The 22,691-nt window shown below is 39.9% G+C and overlaps 1 protein-coding gene and 1 pseudogene across 1 annotated transcript; one reads left to right on the forward strand and one right to left on the reverse strand.

Annotated features, from left to right (window-relative positions):
* Positions 1 to 632: 632 nt before the first annotated feature.
* On the forward strand, positions 633 to 3,635 carry LOC126936547 (olfactory receptor 8A1-like; annotated as a pseudogene).
* Positions 3,636 to 20,905: 17,270 nt separating this feature from the next.
* LOC126934818 (olfactory receptor 8B12-like) lies at positions 20,906 to 21,760 on the reverse strand. The gene has a single exon (XM_050755640.1). The coding sequence runs from the start codon at positions 21,758 to 21,760 to the stop codon at positions 20,906 to 20,908; it is 855 nt and encodes a 284-aa protein (XP_050611597.1).
* Positions 21,761 to 22,691: the final 931 nt, after the last annotated feature.

A 22,691-nucleotide genomic window follows, 5' to 3' on the forward strand; every position in this document is an offset into this window, starting at 1 on the left:
GCGCACCTGTAATCCCAGCTACTCCGGAGCCTGAGGCAGGAGAATCACTTGAACCCAGAAGGTGGAGGTTGCAGTGAGCCGAGATCACGCCACTGTACTCCAGTCTGGTGACAGAATGAAAGTCCATCTGTCAGAGAAGAAGAAGGAGAGGGAGAGGGAGAGGGAGAGGGAGAGGGAGAGGGAGAGGCAGAGGCAGAGGCAGAGGCAGAGGCAGAAGCAGAAGCAGAAGCAGAAGCAGAAGAAGAAGAAGAAGAAGAAGAAGAAGAAGAGAGATAGAAGAGAGAAGAAAGAAAGAAAGAAAGAAAGAAAGAAAGAAAGAAAGAAAGAAAGAAAGAAAGAAAGAAAGAAAGAAAGAAAGAAAGAAAGAAAGGAAGGAAGAAAGGAAGGAAGGAAGGAAGGAAGGAAGGAAGAAAGAGAAAGAAAGAAAGAAAGAGAAAGAAAGAAAGAAAGGAGAAGGAGAGGAAGAGGAAGAAGAAGAGGAAGAGGAAGAGGAAGGAAGGAAGGAAGGAAGGAAGGGGAATGAGTCCAGGACTGCTCAAGCAAGGGCAGATGTTCCTGCCTGGCTTCATCAGGCAAATGCACGTATGACCTTTCACAGGGCTTTTCTTTTCCATTCCTACAAACATCCCACCCAGAGGAGAATGACTATCAAAAGTCATTCTACAGTGACAGAGTTCATTCTCAGGGGATTAACAAAGCAGCCAGACCTCCAGCTCTTTCACTTCCTTCTCTTCCTCGATATCCATTATGGTCACCATGGTGGGGAACCTGGGCATGATCATTCTAATTTGTCTGAACTCTCAGCTTCACACTCCCATGTACTACTTCCTCAGCAATCTGTCATTCTTGGATCTCTGCTACTCCTCCATTACTAACCCTAAGATGCTGGTGAACTTTGTGTCAAAGAAAAACATCATCTTTCATGCAGGGTACATGTCATAGTTCTACTTTTTCCTGGTTTTTGTCATTGCTGTTACATGCTGACAGTGAAGGCCTGTGACTACTATGTTGCCATCTGCTGCCCTTTGCTTTGCAACATCATCATTTCTCATGCTACCTGCTCCCTGCTGGTGGCTGTGGTCTACACCATGGGACTCATTGTCTCCACAATAGAGACTGGCCTCATATTAAAACTGCCCTATTGTGAACTCCTGACCAGTCACAACTTCTGTGACATCCTCCCTCTCATGAAGCTCTCCTGATCTAGTACCTATGATGTTGAGATGGCAGTCTTCTTTTTTGCTAGATTCAACCTCAGAATCATGATCTTAACAGTTCTTTTTTCTTACACCTTCATTCTCTCCAGCATCCTCCACATCAGCACCACTGAGGGCAGGTCCAAAGTCTTTAGCGCCTGCAGCTTCCACCTGCAGCTATGGGGATGTTCCATGGGTAGACTGCATTCATGTACTTAAAACCCTCCACAACCAGTTCCCTGGCCCAGGAGAATGTGGCCTCTGTGTTCTATACCACGGTAATCTCCATGCTGAATCCCCTAATGTACAGCCTGAGAAACAAGGAGGTAAAAGCTGTCGTGCAGAAAACACTAAGGAGTAAGTTTTGTTGCAGATGTAATTATTTATCTTGAGTTGCCAATCAACCCAGTATGATGTCAATATAGGAAAGAAGCTCTCTGGAGATTTACAAAACCATAAATGGCTTTCCTTCCAATTTTCTAGTGGTCATACTTCTAGCAGTCTTCTCAGATGCATTCCAGCTGTTCCTAAGAGTGCCCTCCAACGTTGTCCCACCTGTATCTCCAGGTGAGAATCGTTCTCATCTTAGAACCCATGTGTGTGTACTGCTGTGATACAGCCCTCATCTCCCACTGCTTCCTGTAAATTGTGGTAGAAGGAGACTTTCACAAGAAGTGCCGAAGAATTCTTCCCTTCCTATATTCAGAAAGCATACTCCTGGGAGTCCAGAAGCAAATTACTTTTTCTCAGTCCTCTCTCTTCCCTGGTTCTGACCAAATGTTCCTTAGATATACTGACCCCACCCACCCCAGTCCTTCACCATAATGAGTCCTTCCTCTTCCTTCTTTCCCTTCCGTATTTCCCTGTCTCCTATCATCAGTTATCTCATTTCCACTCAGTATCTTCTAGTATTTCTGTATCTCAGTATCTTTAGTATCTCATTTCTACTCAGTCTCTTCAAAAACTTCCTTGAGTGATGTTAAATAAAATTGTATCCCCATATGGAAAAATGTAAATAAGATCATTGATTCTTGAATATCAAGCTAGATCACTTACTAAAATGTCTGTTTGACTTTAACCTGAAACTCTTTAGTCAAATGTCCTGTGATCCTGTGATATTTCAACAGATAAAAGGCAAGACATTTTACAACTTTATAAGGTAACAGTTTTGCATAAATTGGTAAGTCATTATAATTTGTATAGCTCAATAGAAGAGTTAACTCTAAAAGCAGTATGGTTGTACTGCTCTGTAGGACGTTAACCATTCACATATCTAACAAGTAATCTTATTTCAGCATGATTTTTCTAACTACGTGCAAGTATGTGTTTGATTTTGTAGACGCATATATAAAATCTTGTAGGTATGCCCCCATATCTTAAATGCTCTTAGAACTAGCTTCTTTGTCTTCCTGGTGGCTGCCTCGTTAATAAATGAAATGTAATTTTGACATGTTCTAATAATGAATAAATATTTAAGAGCTGAGCTTTTTAAAATTCATAGTAATAATATGAATGGTTAACATGTATTGGATGCTTAATTCAAGTCAGATGTTACTGTTTATATGCTTTATCTCATTTAATTCTTAATGAAATAGATTCTGTTATTACTAATTTTACAAACAAGGAAACTAAAATTTACAGAGGTTGGTAATTTTCTGGCATTTACAGAAGTGATAGCCCCAGGAAGCAATCCAAATCGTCTTACTCTAGTTACCAAATTCTTAGCCAATTGGTAATCCGTTTCCTCTGAGCTTGTTGGTTTTGCCATAAACATGTACTTCAAATTTCAATAGCTCCTTAAAAATAACTTCAGATCTTTTTCTTCCACTGTCTGCCCACAACTTCCTCCCTTTAGAGATAGCTTCTTCCGTATAATCAGGGCGGGAATACACTTCACTGCAAAATCTTGTGTCTTGCATAAATAATTGTCTTCCTGCCCTCGAGGATGTATTTCTACATACTGCTGCCTACCCTATCACCCTGACCCACTAAGTCCAAAACCTACAGGTCGACACTGGTGTGGCCCACATTTAAAGCAAGAGTTCACCCTTGTATTGTACTATATATTTTAAAATCAATTCATGCCATGTCTTAATCAATCTTCACAATCCTGAAAGAGTGTATTATTTTTCTATTTTACACAAAGGAAGCTGGGGCATATGTAACTTCTTTAACTCAAGTAGAGATCTTTTGCCTTTAAATTTCAAAGTTCATCATCTTTTCAATATTCTACCAGGCCAAGCTTCTCCTAACTTTTCCAGAAGACTTATGGGTATAAAAGAAAATTCTAACAATGATATTGAAACACTTTGGAAAAAGATTGGGGTCACAGAAATAAAGTTTGTGCTAAATGCAAGGCAGTTTGGAGGAATTAATCAGGGCCCAGAGCTAAACATCCCTGGGACAAAGAGTTCCATGAAGAGAAGCAATCCTAGCTGAGTCTTGTGTCTCCCATTTCACCCCCAAAAAACAAAATGAAGGCCTTCAATGCATTTTTTAAAAACTCAAACCAAATTCCGCACCCATTCCAATTAAATGTGTGGCCTGGCCCCAAAGCACTCCCCTTCCCCACCACCTCCCACACCTCAGTAATGAGAGGGCAACATAAAACCACAGGGCTCCACTTATTCAGGGCCAGCACAGGGAGAGCATCCTGGCACCAGTCCCTGGTGCAGCCAGCGTCTGCATCCTCATCCAGCGACCTACTGAAGAGCAAACGTCCCTATCATTATCAGTGTTCTGGCCCACAGCCTGGAAAGATACTGTAGTCCCTTCTTATCCCCATGGCTTTGCTTTCAGTTGCCCACGGTCAACCATGGTCAGAAAATAGGTGAGTCCAGCACAGTAAGATAATTTGAGAGAGAGAGACATTCACATGGCTTTTATTAAAGCATATTGTTATAATTGTTCTATTTTATTAGTTGTTGTTATTGTTAGTCTCTTGCTGTGCCTTATTTACAAATTAAACTTTATTATAGATATGTATGTAGAGAAAAAAACTATTCATAGTTTCAGGCATGAAGTCTGGGAAGGTATCCCCTGCTGATAAGGGAGGACTGCTGTATTTGGAGAATTGTCTTGTGCTCTTAACACTGATCTTCCCGAGACTGGAATTGCAAACATCCTCTCCCCAGAGCCAGCTGCCTGAAGCTGTTACATCCTCATTCTGCCTATCCTGGGCTTGCAACCCACTGGCTCTGCACCCTGCACACTCAGCAATATCACGTTCCTTACACATGCAATTGCAGAGCACACACTCTCAGGTGCCCTGCTGCCTCACCGCACAGGCGCCACCTCCAGGGGCTGAGCCAGGAGTGGCCCCTGGATCTGACAGTCATGTTCATAGGAGCAGGCTTCCCCTTGTTGCTGATGCCCTGATGTCCCTAGTGGTCCACTTTTGAATTATCACCCACGGTTCAAAAAATCTGTGTCTGAAGCATGTATTTTGGAGACCAAAAAAGAAGGGACCAAACAAACTGTGAGAAAGTTAACATGAATTATTTACGTCTCCATAATATTCAATGAAAGACCTAGAAATAAGCTATTTTATCTTCAGGTTTGTTTCTTATTATCTTGAAAAATAACATTTTAAATCATATGGATCTTGGAATTTGGGCCACAATAATCCTTTCAGGGCTCAGAGCTTCAAAAGTTCTTAAGCGAGGCATTATTCTCTCGAGTGGCTTTCTGTTCCCCACCTCCAAAGCGCTAATTACACATGACTGGTGCCCAACACTGCCTGGCACACAGTATGTGCTGGATAAATGTTGCTTCTGTTTCTGCTTTACTTTACTTTCCATCTCCTTATAAACCCATCCAAACCATTATTACATGTATAATTTGGAGTTCTCAACTACATCCACTACAAAATCTTACTACAGAGAAAGTGGCAGAGCACAGATGATTCTCAGAGCAGTGAAACTACTCTGTATGATACACTAATGGTGGATACATGTCATCATACGTTTGTCCAAACCCACAGAACGTACTATAGGCAGTGAGCCCTGTTGTAAGTTACAGATGCTGGGTGGTAATGTGGTGTCAGTGCAGCTTCATCAATTTCGTGACAAATGTACCACTCTGCTGGGGAATGATGATAGTGGGGGAGGCTGTGCATGTGTTGGGGTAGGGGGTATGTGGGAACTCTCTGTACTTCCCTCTCAATTTAGCTGTGACTTAAAACTGCTCTGAAAAAGAACAAACTCTTAAAAAAGAGAGAGAATGTGGAACAACAGCGAGCTGGGAGACCTGGCCCTCTTTTTTCTTGTGATGTGATTTGCATACTAAATTATCCATGGAGGGAGCCCCAATCTCATGTTATCTGTTTTTTCACCACAAAATGAGGAATGCTTCAGCTCCTGTAGTTTCTCCTTGTGGGAAATGGTAATGGGAAACCAATCCCAAAGGCTTTCTTCCTGCTCCTTCTCCTTTCCTTCAAGACCACCTCCAGCCTGCATCTAGGCTCAAAATCCAGGCCATAAATCCTCTAAAAGATGTCACCTATCCCAGGTTAGGTATCAACATCAAAATTATAAGAGCCTGATGCCAAAATGCAGGTTAGCTGATGCCACCCACGGCTGGCCTGTCTGGTTCAGTAGCTGTGTGGAAGGAGAAGAACTCCCAGAGCAGAATCCAGAGTCAGTGCATTTGACTGGCCTGGGGCGGATGGCAGAGTGCTGTTCCATTCCTTCCATGGCTCAGCAGGGCCCCGCCAGAAAACCTGGGCACAGGAAGTGGCAGACAGTGCCTGCCAGATGCAAAAGTTTCTAAAGAAGTGAAGCGTGGTCTCCAGAAAATTCCTTATTGGTTGTGTTGCAGCTGTCATTCTCCATTCCTGCAGAGCACTGATGGAAAAGAGTGTTCCTGTTCCAGAGCTTCCTATCAAGAGTTCTTTCCCAGTAACTTCAGCAACAGGCAGGCTGCCTTCATGGTCATCCCAGGTAGGAACTTCCCAGTGACCACAAACATGATGAGACTGGTCAAGACAAGATAAGTTCTGGTCTCCCACATTAGATCAGCAGTCTCAAGATTCTCATGCCATTAGATAGACAGCAACAGAACATAACATTCTCTGCTTCATTTGAGTTTCTTTTATTCATCTTGTAATCTTTCTTCAAATGCTCAATGATCCCTAAATGTTTTCTCAAAACTAAGAATATCATTAGTTTTCTCTAATTTCTCCTTCTGAGAAATGACTATAGACATTGATAGCCACTCAGTGGGCTTGGGTCATGCATGGAAACTGGAAGATGTCACTCATCGTGGTTCATATGGGCTATTTTTTGGAGGAACACCAATTTCAGCATCTCTAGGTCTTTCCTTATAGGCTGGTAAGTCTCCCCAGAAAGGATACCACAGTCTCCTAATTTATGGAGTAGAGATAAAGTGGCCTTAATAATGATGCCAGCCATATTAAGAGAGTTCTGTGATTAACTCCGAGAGTTTCACATAATCCCTGTCTTTTGAGCTCAGTCCTCTTATCCTCAACTGTACCTTGTATCCAGAGTCCAGGGGCCCTCTGATTCAAACTCCCTAAAGAGTAAATTTTAAGACTTCTGCCAGGCTTGGGAAGGGCAGAAAAATTGCAAAACTGTTTCTATGAGAAGGGAGGAAAAAGAAAAAAGAAAAAACATGTGATAATATTTCCACAACTTTTCTGGAATGTTAGCTGTAAGTAGCAAGTTACTGAAAGTCTCTAAGCATGAGTTACTCTGTCTGTTAAATGGGAAAAGAGAACTTACCTGTCACTGGTATGTAACTCAAGAAGTGGCTCCCTTTTATGTTCTTACCTATTATATAGTACTTCAAAAATAAATTTTACTAAATTTCAATTTCAAATATAAAACTTCATATTTCCTTTAGAAAGGAAGGAAATCAACTGAAAAGAAGTGTCTGACACTAAGAAAAGTGCTTTCCATAAATTACATACATTCATGTAACAGCCATATGAGACTGGCATTATTCCTATTTTACAAGGACCTAAACTGAGTTTAATATGGTAAAATAATTAGCTCCAATACATCTGGTTAGTAAGAGAGCAGAGCTACAAACTCCTGCCTACTATATCTGAGAAAAGTATGCTATTATCAGTATGCCAGGCTGAAATATAACCAAACTTGTAACAGATTAAAAATTATAACTGATTAGTAGGTTGTGGTTATAATATGGTGGGATCCAGGCAATAATTAGTTCTCTTGTTCTCAGATAAATTAAGATGATACAGCAATATCATTCAGTGCAAAAGTATAGGTTTTAAGGCCAGTCCAAGCTGCTTCAAACTCTAACTCCCTCATTTACTGTGAGAACAATGATGAACCCTGCTAGGTAGTAGGATTTCTTATGCAAAGTCAAAGGCATTGGCAGTGTCTGTGTCCCAAGGGAGACATAGACTCTCAAACAAAAGCCAACACTGAGAAAGATAGCCCTGCATAGATTGAAGAGGGAAAAGTGAGCCTCCCTCTGTACCTGGACTTTGAGACAGACATATTCAAGTGAGACTTTAAATCTTGATTCCACATGATGGAAGCAGCCACCATAGAACACATGGCCCAGCCTCAGCCACTTGGGTGCTTCCACCCTGGACCATGTCTCTGAAGAAATGTAGAGTTCATAATGGAGAAGGCAGAGGCAACATGTTCCAGCAACAGCTCTGGCGTGTGGTGAGATTTGGGGGTGGGGCTGCTGCCAGCAGTGCTCAGCTCCTGTGGAGGTGGTGTTGGTGGTGCCCGTCAGCATCCTGACAGTTTCTGTGGTGTGACTTGGCTGTGTTTCCAGCTGTCTGCCTTCTCCTGAATCCTGCCTGTTCTCAAACCTAGCTCTTTCCAATAGCCCATTTCCTTCCAATAAACTCCCATCTTGTGCAACTTAACCAGCATCATATACAGTTGTTTGCACCTAAGAACCCTGACTGGTTACAGTGGAAGCTGGCCTGGCACAGGGCTGAGGAAGGGGTGGGAGGATGCCAGTGTCCAGGCTGTGCAGCAGCTCTCTCATGCCCCAGTGGTTTCCCTTAAACCCCATATGTCATCGCCTTAGCGACGGGGTGACAGACCGTCCTTTTGCTTCCCACACACAAAAAAACAACTGTGCTCTCTTTGGATGTATTTAAACCTTCCAGGATGCTTTTGATAGAGTTTGAGGAAAAAAATGGATTAAAAGATCAAATTCTGAAGACGGCCATTCTTCATCTGCTTACACCTAAAATTCTTTGTGGGGTTCTTAAGCCCTTTATCATTGTAAGATATGCACACATACATTCCTGCACTCTAGAGTGTATGTAATGCAGGAATACATGTAGGAACAAAAAAGGGAAAATGCAGGAATCTCAAGTGTCCAAATCAATGTCTATCCAGCTCAAGATACAGAATATTTCCAACACATCAGAAGATTCCTTCATCCCCTTCCCAGTCTTTTCTATCTTCTATCACATACAATTACTTTTCCCTGTCCTTGAACTTTATATAAATGGAGCCATTTAATACATAGTTTTTCATGCCTGGCTCCTTATGTCCGTGAGCATCATCCATGTTGCGTGATGCAGTAGATCATTCCTTCTTATTGCTGCACCTACACTAAGTGTAAATATGTGATTTATTTATCCATCTGCTGTTGATAACAATGGGTATTTCTTAAAAGAGTAAGTCTTTTATCGAAGCATAAGGGAAAACAGCTAATGCATGTTTGGTTTAATACCTACGTAATGGATTAATAGCTGCAGCAAACCACCCAGACACACATTTACCTATGTAAAAAACCTGCACATCCTGCACACTTACCCCCGAACTTAAAAATAAAATAAAATAAAAAGAGTAAGTCAAACTTTGATGCTTTCATGATGATAGAATAAACATAAGCAAGAGTTCATTTGCTACACAGAGGTAATATGTTGAATATATATATATATCTGCTGAACATTTTCTGGACAGTTTTGTAAAATACTAGCCATCAGTTAATCCACTAAATTTGTTATTGCTTATTAAATCTAATGATGTAGTTATTAATTTAATGTTTAATTAAAATGAATATAGTTGGCATTTAGATTTTAAATGGTCTATGTTATGACAAAGATCTATTTTTCATTGGCTATGTTTTACAGATTAATGGCTATTGAGGTGCCTTATGTAATCAATACAGGGATTAGTTTATTGTCCATTTTATAAAATTGGAGATCTGATTTTAATTATAAAATAATTATTGCTTATTGTGTATGATATATCTTTTTGCTTTTTTGACAGATCATTGATATATTTTTATTTGACACTAAATTTCCCCTCAGACACCATGTCTCATCATAGCATTGTTACTATAGAAATATACAGTCTGGTTTATGTTATGCTGGGAACATATTGCTATGAGTCCTGAATGATGAGTAGAAGCTGACCAGTAGAGGAGAGGGCAGACCTTTCCAGGCAGAGGAATGACCAGAGTCCCAAACCCTACATGTTTGGGGAAAAGGAAGTGATATTAGGAGATGATCACTGCGTGTATAGGGAGGTCGATAGAATATTTGGGGGAGAGGAATGGTAACGGGGACAATCAGTCCCCATTCAGCACTCTGAGGGTAGAACTAATGGAGAAATATGATACAGCAGTCAGAAGGAGATCAAAAGAGGAGATTTAATGTGGATAAAAGTTGATTGGAAGGCAGAGCTTGGATCTGCAACTAATAGAATTCTCTAACACCTTCTAACGCCACAGAGTAATTTTACAAACCCGGCTATGATCACTTCCCTACAAATTGGGCAAGAGCACATCACATGCTCAGTTTGGTCTCCCAGTCCAGCAGTCTGGAGCATAACAACCCCTTTAGAAAGAGTGAGGAAGGAAATGTGAGCAAGAAAGAATTATTTTCATTCTATGTTCCCCTAGGGCATGCAAAGATAGGTTTCCAGTCAAAGAGGAATGGAATCAACTGCTTTAAACCAAAGATCAGCCCCTTCTCAGGATTTATTTGCACGGAGTCATATTTCCTCTATGGACCAACATAGAAACATGAATCTCACATACATGCATAGCCACAGGTAAAAACTTGTTCCCAACATTCTATAAATATAACTCAAATCTCCTTGTGTTTGAGTGCAAAATATTTAATTTTTTAAAGCCCCAAAGAAGTAAACAGAAAGTTTAAAAACATAGCTTCCCCTCAATCCATTTATTTTCCTCTACTAGTCAGTGATATGAACTGCAATCTGGGAGTTCAGGATGTTTGGGTATAATTTTTCTAGATAGCTTAACAAAATGTTTATCAAATCAAAAACACTTCAGCGACATCCTACCCTATTTGGGATGTCTCTGGGAACTATATCACAAGCCTTCTTGCCCTGTAGATAACTTTGAGAAAGAGAAACACTCCTCTGAAGCAATTCACCAGCACTTCCAACTTAGAATGAGATTCCTGAATTCAGATTATGGACAAGAAACTCTACTCCACCATTCTTTCCATAAGCAAGCAGAGAAGAGAGATGTGTAACTGCTGATCATAATTTTCATCTTTCCTTTGTGCCTCTATCCTACAGCCTGGTAAAGTAGGTGAGTGTACCCACACTGGCCAGACAAGAGTTTGGAAATGGATCTTTTGGTTCCACAGCTCAGCTTTCTGGTGCAGAATCTACAGAACAGAATAAACCCATATGGTTTACAGTGTTGTCAGTGGGATGTAGGAAAATCACAGGGTTAGTGCAGGGCTAGTAAAGGAGGCACCATTACAACGTGTAGGCTGAAGTGGACAAGGAGAGAGCTGTGTGGGAGGGCCACTTGGCATGAATGTGACTCCTAGTGGATGGATATGGTCCATAGCACTCCCACAGGAAGAGGATGGAGGAATAAATATCCTGCGTTGCTCTTTTCTTTCCCTGCATTGTTCACTAAGACAAAGAGCAAGAAAGTCTGTTAATGCAGTTCAGATCAGCCAGACTCCCAGGGGACAGTGCAGGATGGATAAGTGCAGAGACTGCGTCTGAATGTCAGACAGAGGGCAATCAGCATAGTCAGAAACACAAGCCTACAAATGAGGCCCAAATGGATAGGACAAGTAAAGTGATAAAATGTAGGCCACCCAACTATCTCAGGCATATGGAACAGGAGGCCAGGAGCAGCATGAAGACATCCAAGTCCTCCAGGAGGGTGGGATCTGTTGAAAACTGCTAGTTTTCATCAGAAATGGAACAGGGCCAGGGTAAGTGGGACAGAGTCAGTGGTTGTAGCTCTAAATGTCTGGGAAGAGCAAAGATGGAGGAAGCAAGGATATCACTAACAGCAAAACGGGCCTCTTTTCCATGCTAAGGAGAAATAATTGATTCCAATGGGCAAAACCAAACCCTTACTCAACAAATAGAAACTAAAAATATAGATAAGTATACCAAACAAAGGAAAAGCTCAAGGGACAAAAAATTCAAATGCAATGCCGTTTGGATTTGGGGAGGTGAGTTTCACTAACATCACAGCAGCAACCTAAAAACATCTGTCAGTTGGGAGCCATACCACACCCTTTCAGCGTTCCTCCTATGTTCCCTCATCAGATTTTTTTTTTTTTTTTTTTTTTTTTTTTTTTTTTCTGAGATGGAGTCTCACTCTCTCACCCAGGCTGGAATGCAATGGTGCAATCTCAGCTCACTGCAACCTCCACCCCCAAGGTTCAAGCAATTCTCCTGCCTCAGCCTCCCCAGTAGCTGAGATTATAGGCATACGCTACCATGCTCAGCTAATTTTTGTTGTATTTTTTAGTAGAAACAGGGTTTCGCCTTGTTGGCCAGGGTGGTCTTGAACTCCTGACCTCAAGTGATTCGCCCACCTCACCCTCCCAAAGTGCTGAGATTACAGGCGTGAGCCACTGTGTCTGGCCTCTTATCAGATTTTTATGCACAACAGCTTCAAGTAAGTTTTTGCAAAATTCAAACAAGTGTTCCTGCTTCTCTTTTCCAGAGAGCTTGCCTCGGGGTGCTAAAGTGTGGTTTACCTACACAGGAGATGCAAAATTACTTGGAAATTTGCACTTCGTTGGAGGCAACCCAGAAAGAATGACCAATTAGTGTGAAGGCATAAATACTCTAGCCCCACTACCACTGACAAGGACAACTCCAGCATGTGAGCTGAACTGAATTTAGAGCTTCTAAATCATACATAACTGCTAGATATGTATTCTTTTATATCTATGGTATATTTCTTAAAATTCAGACTTTGAGCAGGAGCAAAACCTAAAAACCCTTTAAGAGCCCAGAAAAGCAAGATGCCACCTACAAAAATAGAAGGAGGTAAGTGAAAAGTGAGAGCAAGTTCCCAGCACCCTAAAGAAAAATCTAGCTTGATTGATTGATTGCAGAATCCCTTTCCAAATCACTGGCTATGTTCCCCTCCTTTCCATACATGATCAAGTGGGATCCCCAGTTCCTCCACCAAAAGGAAAGAGATTTTGAATTAGGAATAAACCCTTTGGACAGTGTTTATATTACAATGTGTCATTTCTATATATATAGTTCTCCCAGCAAAGATGGGCTCAATTTTTCTAAATAAAAAGTTTGGCAGTCCCTATGAAGTCCAAACTTAAAGTGCTCTTTCAGGTTTTGCTACATAGAGATACCTGTTTTCTGAGGACCCTAATTGACTGCTAGATAAAGATTATGAAGATGAGAATTGACAAAAAAAAAAAAAAAAAACACTTAAGTAGAAAAAGAACATTTAAATGGAATCTCCACTTTTTATAAAGTGCTGCCCTAATAAGGCTAATTTCTGACTGTGTGCACACTTCCCCCTTATACCTGAGTAACTTTAGGAAATAATCCTTCTCATTCAGAGATAAAGAAGACAGACGGGTAGATGTAGAATGAACTCTCAAGAACAGAGAGCAACCACTGTGGAAAGTATGGGCCATTCACCTATATTTTGAGATGCTATCTATTCTCTTTGAATGTGTTTAAATTCATAGATTCAGGAAATCAAACATGGCCTTGCAAAAAAAAATAATTTTCTCAACCTCCTAGACTCTTCATTCTTTTACCAACTAAATAGTTATTAAGCATCCACGGCCAGTGTTTAGGTAACCATGCCCTCAATTAATATATATTCTTCATCTGTGTATCTATACTTTCACCAATACCACATTGTCTTCAATAATATAGCTTCATCGTAAGTGTTGAAATCAAGTGGTATCAGTCTTCTGACTTTATTCTTCTTCTTCAGAATTGTGTTGGCTACTCTGAGTTTTCTCCCTTTCCATATAACTTTCTCAATCAGCTTGCTGATATAAATAAAATAACTTGCTGGGATTTTGATTGTGATTGCATTGAATATATAAATCAGTTGGAAGGAACTTAAATCTTAGCAATGTTGTGTCTTTCTATTCATGAACATGGAATAGCTCTTTATTTATGTAGATCTTTCATTTGTTTCATCAGAGTTTCGTAGTTTTCCTCATATAGATTTTGTACATATTTTGTTAGGTTTATTCCTAAACACTTCGAGTGTTAATGTGAATGGTTTTGTGTTTTTAATTTCAAATTCCACTTCTCCATTTGCTGGCATACATGAAAGCAATTAACTTTTTATATTTTTTTCTATTTTTATATTAACCTTGTCTCCTGAAACTCGTTGTAATTGCTTATCGGTTCCTTGGGGTTTTTTATGTTCATTCTTTGTGATTTTCAACAGACATTTATGTCAGCTGCAAACAAAGTTTTATTTCTTCCTTCCCAATCTGTATACCGTTTATATCATTTTCTTTTACTATTGCATTAGCCAGGACTTCCAATACCATGTTACATGGGAGTGGTAGAAGCAGCATCCTGTCTTTGTTCTGATTGTAGGAGGAAAGCACCTAGTTTCTCACCAATACCTATGATGCTATCAGTAGGGTTTTTTGTAGAGCTTCTTTATCAGATACAAAAATTCCCCTTTATTCATAGTTTTTCAGGAAGTTCTTTCATGAGTGAGTGTGGGATTTTGTCAAGTGCTTTTTGTGCATCTATTGATAAGATCCTGTCTTTTTTTTTTTCTTCTTTGAACTTCTCTGGTCTTAAGGAAGCATTTTATATTGATTCTATCTTTTTCTCCTTTGTTAGCAGATCAATTATATTTAAAAAAATATTAGTGAGTACTCTAAAGTTTGCAGTGTGCATTTACAACTGATATAAGTCTGCTTTCAAATAACACCATATCACATCCTAGGTAGTACAGGTACTTTATAACAGAGTATTCCCAATCCCTCCCTTCCATCCCTTATAACATTGCTGTCATTTATTTCACCTGTTCATAAGCTATGGTTACCCAATATGTTGGTGCTATTATCATTTTAGCAATCATTTCTCTGTTAGATTAATTAAGGTTAAGAAAAACAAAGGAATTTATTTAACTTTCACTCATTCCTCCTCTAATGACTTCCCTTTTTTTATGTAGATCTTAGTGTATGATCTACATCTTCTTTCTGAAGAACTCCTTTCTTGCATGACAGCTGTACTGGCAACAAATTCTCTCTGCTTTTGTTTGTCCAAAAAAGTTTTCACCTAACTCTCCATTACTTTTGAAGGATAATTTCACCAGATACAAAACTCTAGATTGGTGAATTGTTGTTGTTGCTGTTGTTCTTCCAGCACTTTAAATATATTACTTCACTCTCTTCTTGCTTGCATGGCTTCTGAATAGAAGTCTAATGTAACTCTTATTCTTTTATAGATAAGATAAGTAAGATGGGTATTTTTCCTCTGGCTTCTTTCAATATTTTTTACATTGTCTGGTTTTCTGCCATTTGAATATGATATGGCTAGGTGTAGACTTTTTAATATTTATCCTTCTCACTGTTCAGTGAGGTTCTTAGATCTAGAGTTTTGATGTCTGTCATTAATTTTAGAAAATTCTTAGCCATTATTATTTTAAATATTTCTTCCAGATTTCTTCTTTTTTTCTCTCTTCTAGTATTTTTATTATGCATATGTCATGCCTTTTATAATTGTCCCACAATTCTTGCGTATTCCGTTCCATTTTTTTTCATTCTATTTTCTCTTGACATTTCTGTTTGGGAAATGTCAGTTAACATATCTTTAGGACCACTGATGCTTTCCTGTACCATACTCAGTCTACTTATGAGTCCATCAAAGGCATTTTTCATTTCTCTTGCAGTGGTTTTTGTTTTTTTAAGCATTTCCTTTTGATTCTTTCTTAGAGTTTCCATCTCTCTGCTTACATTGCTCATCTGTTCTTGCCAGATGTCTGCTATTTTTATTAAAGTCCTGAGTGTATTAATCATAGCTGTTTTAAATTCCCAGTCTGATAATTCCAACATCCTCCCCTATATCTTAGCATGGTTGCTTGTTTTGTCTGTTTACTGTTTGCGGTAGCTGTAGGTGTCTAAAGCTTCAACTTTCTCTAGTACCTTCTTGACTCCTCCTGTTGTCTCAGGATTTCCCTAGAAACTCTCTTAAATAGAGTCTGAGCCGTGCTCTAACCCCCTGTTTTTATAAAGGAGATTAATGGATGTGATAGTAAAGTGTGGGTGGGAGGCAAAACATTCTCTATTGCTATGATTATGTCTCGGCCTTTTAGTTGGCCTATTCCCTGGGGCTGTGACCTTCACAAGTGCCTCTCAGCTTTTTCTACCCATTATGTGAGACAGAAAGACTAGAGGGAACAGGAGGGGACTGAAGTTGAGAATTTTACTTTCCCAATATTGCGTAGACTGAAGTATGGTTTTCTCTTCTTGTTACCTAATAATGTCCTGTGCTCCCTCCTCTTTAAGTCATTTCCATTGGAAGATACAACCCTAAATCCCCTTTTACTAAATTTCAAAACAAAAAATGTCTCTAAATATATAAATATGTAGGTAGATAGATAGAAGGTACAGAGATATGCTTGTATATGCCTATTCTATTTCTGGGAATAGTTGCATCCAGGAGGAAGAACATAAGCATGGGAGAACTGACATGAAAGGAAACCTTATTTCTACTGTATAATTTTTTGTACTGTTTAATTTTTTACCATGACATGTATTCTCAGGAAAAATATATTCCTTCTTAAATAGAAGCTGTTAATCACCCACCCATAATCTTTTTTATTTTTTTATTTATTTTATTTTATTTTATTTTGAGACGAGTCTTGCTCTGTCACCCAGGCTGGAGTGCAGTGGCACGATCTCTGCTCACTGCAAGCTCTGCCTCCCGATTCACACCATTCTCCTGCCCCAGCCGCCTGAGTAACTGGGACTACAAGTGCCCGCCACCACGCCTGGCTAATTTTTTTGTATTTTTAGTAGAGACAGGGTTTCACAGTGTTAGCCAGGATAGTCTCGATTTCCTGACTTTGTGATCCACCCTCCTCGGCCTCCCAAAGTTCTGGGATTACAGGGATGAGCCACTGTGTCGGCCCACCCACCCATAATCTAATTACTGCCTTCTGCAGAAGAAAACAAATGCTACAGCAAACGTCTTATTCAACAGTGAAAGCCTTAATGCCTTTATCCTAAGTTCAGAAACAAGACAGGGATATCCATTCTCAGCTCTATTCATTATTGTGTTGGAAGTCTTAGACAGGACAAGGAAAAACATTAAATAAAAGGTATAAAGACCATTAAGGAAGAATCAAACCTGTCTTTATTTGCAGATTACATGAGTATATGCAGAAAAAATAAAGTACAAATTTTTATTTTCTCTTTTGTCAAGTTTAGTTAACAATTCACAAAGTTGCTAGATACAAATTCAATTTACAAAAAACAACTGTGTTATTACATACTACTAATAAACAATAGAAAATTAAATTTTAAAAAGTTATTTAAAATAAAGTGAAAGGTAAGAAAGGTATGAAATTCCACTTCGAAACAAGGCAAGCATGTCTGTTTTTCTCATCACTATTCACCATTGTAATGGGAGAATACAGCACTTTGGCTGCAAATCAACTTCTCTCAAATTAGTCCCACTAAATTATTGTCACTTGATCTTCAAATACACACATACAAATATAGCCAATACAATTCAGGGAGGAGAGAAGGTCTGTCAATAAATGATGCTGATGCAACTTAACACCTTTATGAAAGCAGTAAAACTTACTACCGCATACCATAACATGATAACTGATTTAAAATTGATCTAAAATCTAAATATTAAAGGAAAAATCATGAAGCTTTCAAAGGAAAACCTGAGAATGAATTTGTGACTATGTAGTAGGAAAAAATTAAACAGAACAAAGCATGAACAGTAAAAGTAGACAAATGAACTTTATTAAAATTAAAATATCATTATCAAAGGACATAATTAGTGAGTGGTCATGGGGAAAGCCAGAGACTGAGTAAAGATAACTGCAATGTGTGTGTCTGAAAAAGCACTCATATCCAGAATATACTTTTTAAAAAACTCTAATCAATAAGAAAAAAGACTAACAACACTTTTTTTTTTTTTTTTTTTGAGGTGGAGTCTCGCTCTGTCGCCCAGGCTGGAGTGCAGGGGTGTGATCTTGTCTCACTGCAACCTCCGCCTCCCAGGTTCACGCCATTCTCCTGCCTCAGCCTCCCGAGTAGCTGGGACTACCGGCGCCCGCCACCACGCCTGGCTAATTTTTTTGTATTTTTAGTAGAGACAGGGTTTCACCGTGTTAGCCAGGAGGGTCTCAATCTCCTGACCTCTTGATCTGCCCACCTCAGCCTCCCAGAGTGCTGGGATTACAGGCATGAGCCACTGCACCCAGCCACAGCACTATTTTTAAGTGGCCAAATGATTTGAACAGGCATTTCACAAATGGTGATGTCCAAATAGCTAATGAACATATAAAAAGTGCCCAACAAGGCTGGGTGTGGTGGCTCACACCTGTAATCCCAACACTTTGGGAGGCCAGGATGAGAGGATCACTTGAGCCCAGGTATTTGAGAACAGCCTGGATAACCCAGTGAGCCCTCATCTCTACAAAAAGTAGAAAAAGTGGTCAGGTGTGGTGGCATGTACCTGTAGTTCTCCTTGCTCAGGAGGCTGAGACAGGAAGATAGCTTGAGCCCAGGAGTTCAAAGCTTCAGTGAGCCATGATCACACCACTGCACTCCAGCCTGGCAACAGAGCAAGACTTTGCCTCTTAAGAAAAGGTCAGGAGTTCGAGGCCAGCCTGGCCAACATAGTGAAACCCCGTCTCTACTAAAAATACAAAAATTAGCCAGGCGTGGTGGCAGGCTCCTGTTATCCCAGCTACTCGGGAGGCTAAGGCAGGAGAATTGCTTGAATCTGGAAGTTGGAGGTTGCAATGAGCCAAGATCACGCCACTGCACTCCAGCCTGGGCAATAGAGCAAGACACCATCTAAAAAAAAAAAAAATCACTGTTTATCAAGGGAATATTTAAAAGACTAAAGCAGTATTGTAATACACACCCAATGGAGTAATTAAAATGAAAAATACTGAAAATAAAGATGAAGAGTATCCTTTTCTGAAATTTGTTGATGGGAGTGCAAATCAGTCCAAATATTTTGGAGACAATTTGATAGCATTTAGAAGCCTAAACATATGCCTACCTTGTGACCCATAAAATCTACATCTACGTATATACCCAAACAAAATAAGTGTATATTTCCAGCAAAATACATGTTCAAGAATGTTTATAGGCTGGGCATGGTGGCTCATGCCTGTAATCCCAGCACTTTGGGAGGCCGAGGTGGGAGGATCACAAGGTCAGAGTTCGAGACCAGCCTGGGCAACATGGTGCAACCCTGTCTCTACTAAAAATACAAAAATTAGCTGGGTGTGGTGGCAGGTGCCTGTAATCCCATCTACTCAGGAGGCTGAGGCAGGAGAATCATTTGAACCCGGGAGGTGGAGGTTGCAGTGAGCTGAGATCGTGCCATTGCACTGCAGCCTGGACAACAGTGCGAGATTACATCTCAAAAAAAAAATGTTTATAACAGCTTTATTAATAATATGTAGAAATTGAAAACAAGGCAAATGTCCATAAAGAAGATATTGGTAAGTAAATTGCTCTACATTCATACAATGAAATACTAAAATAAACAGCAATAACAAAGAAAATTGTTATGGATGAATCTCACATGACTCTCTATGTTAAGTGAAACACAAAAAAGTAAATGTACTATTTAACATTTATATGAAGTTCAAGCATGAGAAAAATGAAACTGTGATGATAAAGTAAGAATGTGGATACTTCCAGGAAGAGCATGGGGAGTAGTAATTGCTGGGAAAGGGCGGGCAGGAATACCCTAAAATGATAAAAATCTTCTATATTTTTGTCTGGGTGGAGGTATGTAATCATAGCCTTATAAATGTGAAAAAAAATTCATCGAGCAGTTAATGTTCGCGCACCTCAGTGTAAAATTTATATTTCAATTAAGAAGGAGTAGGGTGTTTTCACTGTACTGATTCTCCACCACTCCCACTGCACCGTCAATCCATGTGTCTTGAATTTAATAATCATTCCTCTCCTTTAGCATCAAAATGCAATCCTACCCTACACTTTCATTTCCTTAATCATATCCTAATTAAACTAAAAGATTCCAAATGAAAAAAGCTAAACATTAATCCAAACTTTCCCTTTTTCTAATAGAAGATAACTTTCCGAAGTTTGTAAATTAAACTATCTTCCAGACAGTTCACATGCCATGACTTCTGAAAGAATTGTTACCATTACTAATGTATTCGGATCAAAAAAATTATTCTTCTCATTCTTTATACAAAGTTGTACTTCCACTTACCCAATGCTGTGAATATATGACCTCTTCTAAGACCACCATCCCTTCCCTTTATGCCTTATTAAATATATAATGACAATTGCCTCCCCTAACAACTAGTTGGTTGCTGTGGTGCTAATGGCTCACTTATCCAGAGCTGTCTATTACTAATTTACATTATTCAGACCCTTGAGGTGGGGCTCCAAATTCTGCCTCCATTAATCTTCAGATAAAGAATGAAGCTTGTATCTAACAAACTTAACTCCCTCAAATCTGTTTATCTGTCCCTTAGAAGGCCTTCTATTGTTAAGTCTTGACTCAAGGTTCTATACCATCTCTGTGGGCACCATCCTTGATTCTATAAGAAACCTAACCTACTTCTCACTCACACAACCCAAAATTCTTTAAAAATTTCGCTTATCTTTTTGTCAAGACCACATCAACCACATTTTTCACTTCCAACACTCTTGCAAAAATGTTATTCCAAAACTTAACCCTTGAAAAGTTGCATGACATCGCTATGAATATAATTAGATTTCTTTAAATGCAAAAAAAAGAAAAAACAATTTAAAATGAAATCTGTCAGGGAAATGATGGAACAAGGAAATGTAGCTGAAGAAAAGCACAGCAGATTGTATTAAAATTCAAGAGCCCGGACTCCAGTTTCAGCTCTGGCACCAGGTACATGTGTGTCCTTTGGCAGCCTACAGCATATTTATGAGTGTGATGTATTACATGAGGAGACTGGAGTAAATGATTTCATAAGCCTATTCAAGATTAAACCCTGTATAACAGTAGAAACTATTCTCATAAAATAACAGTTGGAATAGTTGGGGTGGATAAGCAGTGCAGGGAGTAAGTACACTTAAGAATAAAAGTTAAAATTTTTCTCTAAGTATGGGAGAGAAAGAACTGGCATTTGTTCCCTCCCTGAAACAAGAAAAGAAACCCCCTGAATAACAAAGGTTTGGATTCCCTTTCTCATTCATTTTTAAGAGACTAATTTTCTGCAAAAGTTCTCCTCAGGGCAACTTTGACATCTTTATTCCTCAGACTGTAGATTAATGGGTTAATCTACATGGGCATTACAGCAGTATAAAAAATGGAGGACACGTTCCCCTGGTCCAGGGGTAGACTAGAAGGTGGTTTGAGGTACATGAAAGCACCTGACCCAAAGAAAAGCGATACCACAATTATGTGGGAACTGCAGGTACTGAAGGCTTTAGACCTGCCCTCTGTGGAGCTAATGTGGAGAATGCTGGAAAGAATAAAACCATAAGAGATAAAAATGGTGACAATTGGCACCCCAATGCCAATGGTCACAATATTAAAAACCACCAGCAAATTTATGTAAGTGCTGTTGCAAGAGAGCTCAAGAAGAGGAAGGAGGTCACACATGTAGTGATTGACAAGGTTGTCTCCACAAAAGGACATAAACGTTATGTTTCCCATATGAGTCACAGCCCCAAAAACCCCCATCCCATAGACACCCAGCAAAAGGAGCAAACACATCTGGGGAGACATGGTGACCGTGTACAACAGTGGGTTACAGATGGCCACGTGGCGGTCATACGCCATCGCCGATAGAATATAGGATTCAGAAAAGACAAAGAAACAGAAGAAAAAATACTGAGTCATACACCTTGCATAGGAAATGATGTTCTTCTTTGAGACAAAACTCATCCGCATTTTAGGGGTGAGGGTAGTGGAATGACTAAAATCTATGAAGGACAAGTTGAAGAGGAAAAAGTACATGGGAATATGCAGGTGAGAGTTGAGCCCTGTCAGGGTTATCAAACCCAGGTTCCCCACCACCGTGACCACGTAGTAACCTAGAAACAGGAGGAAGAGGGAGATCTGTAGTCCCGGCTGGTCGGTTAAGCCTGAGAGGATAAACTCTGTCACGGAGGAGTTGTTCTTGGCAGGCATTCTCCTCTAGGACTGTCTATGAGAGAAAAAGAAGGAGTCACTCAGAAAGAGAGAAAGGCTACACACACTGGGAAGTTAATGGAAATTAAGGGAGTGGGAGGGAGAAGAAAAGAAACATTTACTGAGCACTAACTATGGAATAGGTGCTGTTCTAAATGCTGTGTGGCATTACACTCATCCCCGTTGCACAGATGAGGACACCCAGCCTGGGCTACCTGCACAAAGTCCCAGGGCTACAGAGTTGCAGCAGCCGGAGAGCTCTGTGGTCTGGCTTCCCGGTCTGAGTTTTTTTTGGCGGGGGATGGGGAGCGGGGCAGGGATAAAGGTTTTATTTTCCACTGTATATTCTCAATGCTTACTTGGTTTTTAGTTTAGTTTTTTTTTTTTTAACACAAATTAACAATTTAAAACTTGTAATTAAATGATACTCAATTACAGAGGAAAACATCCACAGTGCTATAGAAAAAAAAACACCAATGGGCACAGGAAATATTATCAACATGACTCATCAGTAAATAAATGCAGATTGAAGGTAGGAACAATAATATGAGTTAGTGTGAGCTTCACAGGAACATCGAAATTACTCCTCTTACCTTCTAACAGTTGACACTGAGCCTTCAAGTGACAAGCCAGGGCTCTGACAGCTGCGAGTGGTCTGAGCTTTCTTTTAACCACTCTGTTGTGGCACCCAGTGGCTCAGACAGGCACTCACCCCCTTCAGCTTGGAGCCACGGTGCTGCTCTCTACTGCCTGTCGCCCATCTCTTTCACAGAAATCCAGTGGCCCTGCTGAAAAGAACGTGACAACTTGGAGCCCAGGCCCATCTGCTTCTGCTTCTCCACTTTGAGAATCTTTATTCTCTTTGAGAATCTTGGTTCTCTTGCAGAACTGAAGAAAACGATCTCTGATTGTGACTTTGTCCCAAGGCTTC

This window comes from Macaca thibetana, chromosome 14 (genome assembly GCF_024542745.1).
Source record: "Macaca thibetana thibetana isolate TM-01 chromosome 14, ASM2454274v1, whole genome shotgun sequence".
In the NCBI taxonomy this organism is placed as follows: domain Eukaryota; kingdom Metazoa; phylum Chordata; class Mammalia; order Primates; family Cercopithecidae; genus Macaca; species Macaca thibetana.

Excerpts from the sequence above, each read along its gene's own strand:
- LOC126934818 (XM_050755640.1), bottom strand. The coding sequence starts at position 21,760 with ATGCCTGCCAAGAACAACTCCTCCGTGACAGAGTTTATCCTCTCAGGC.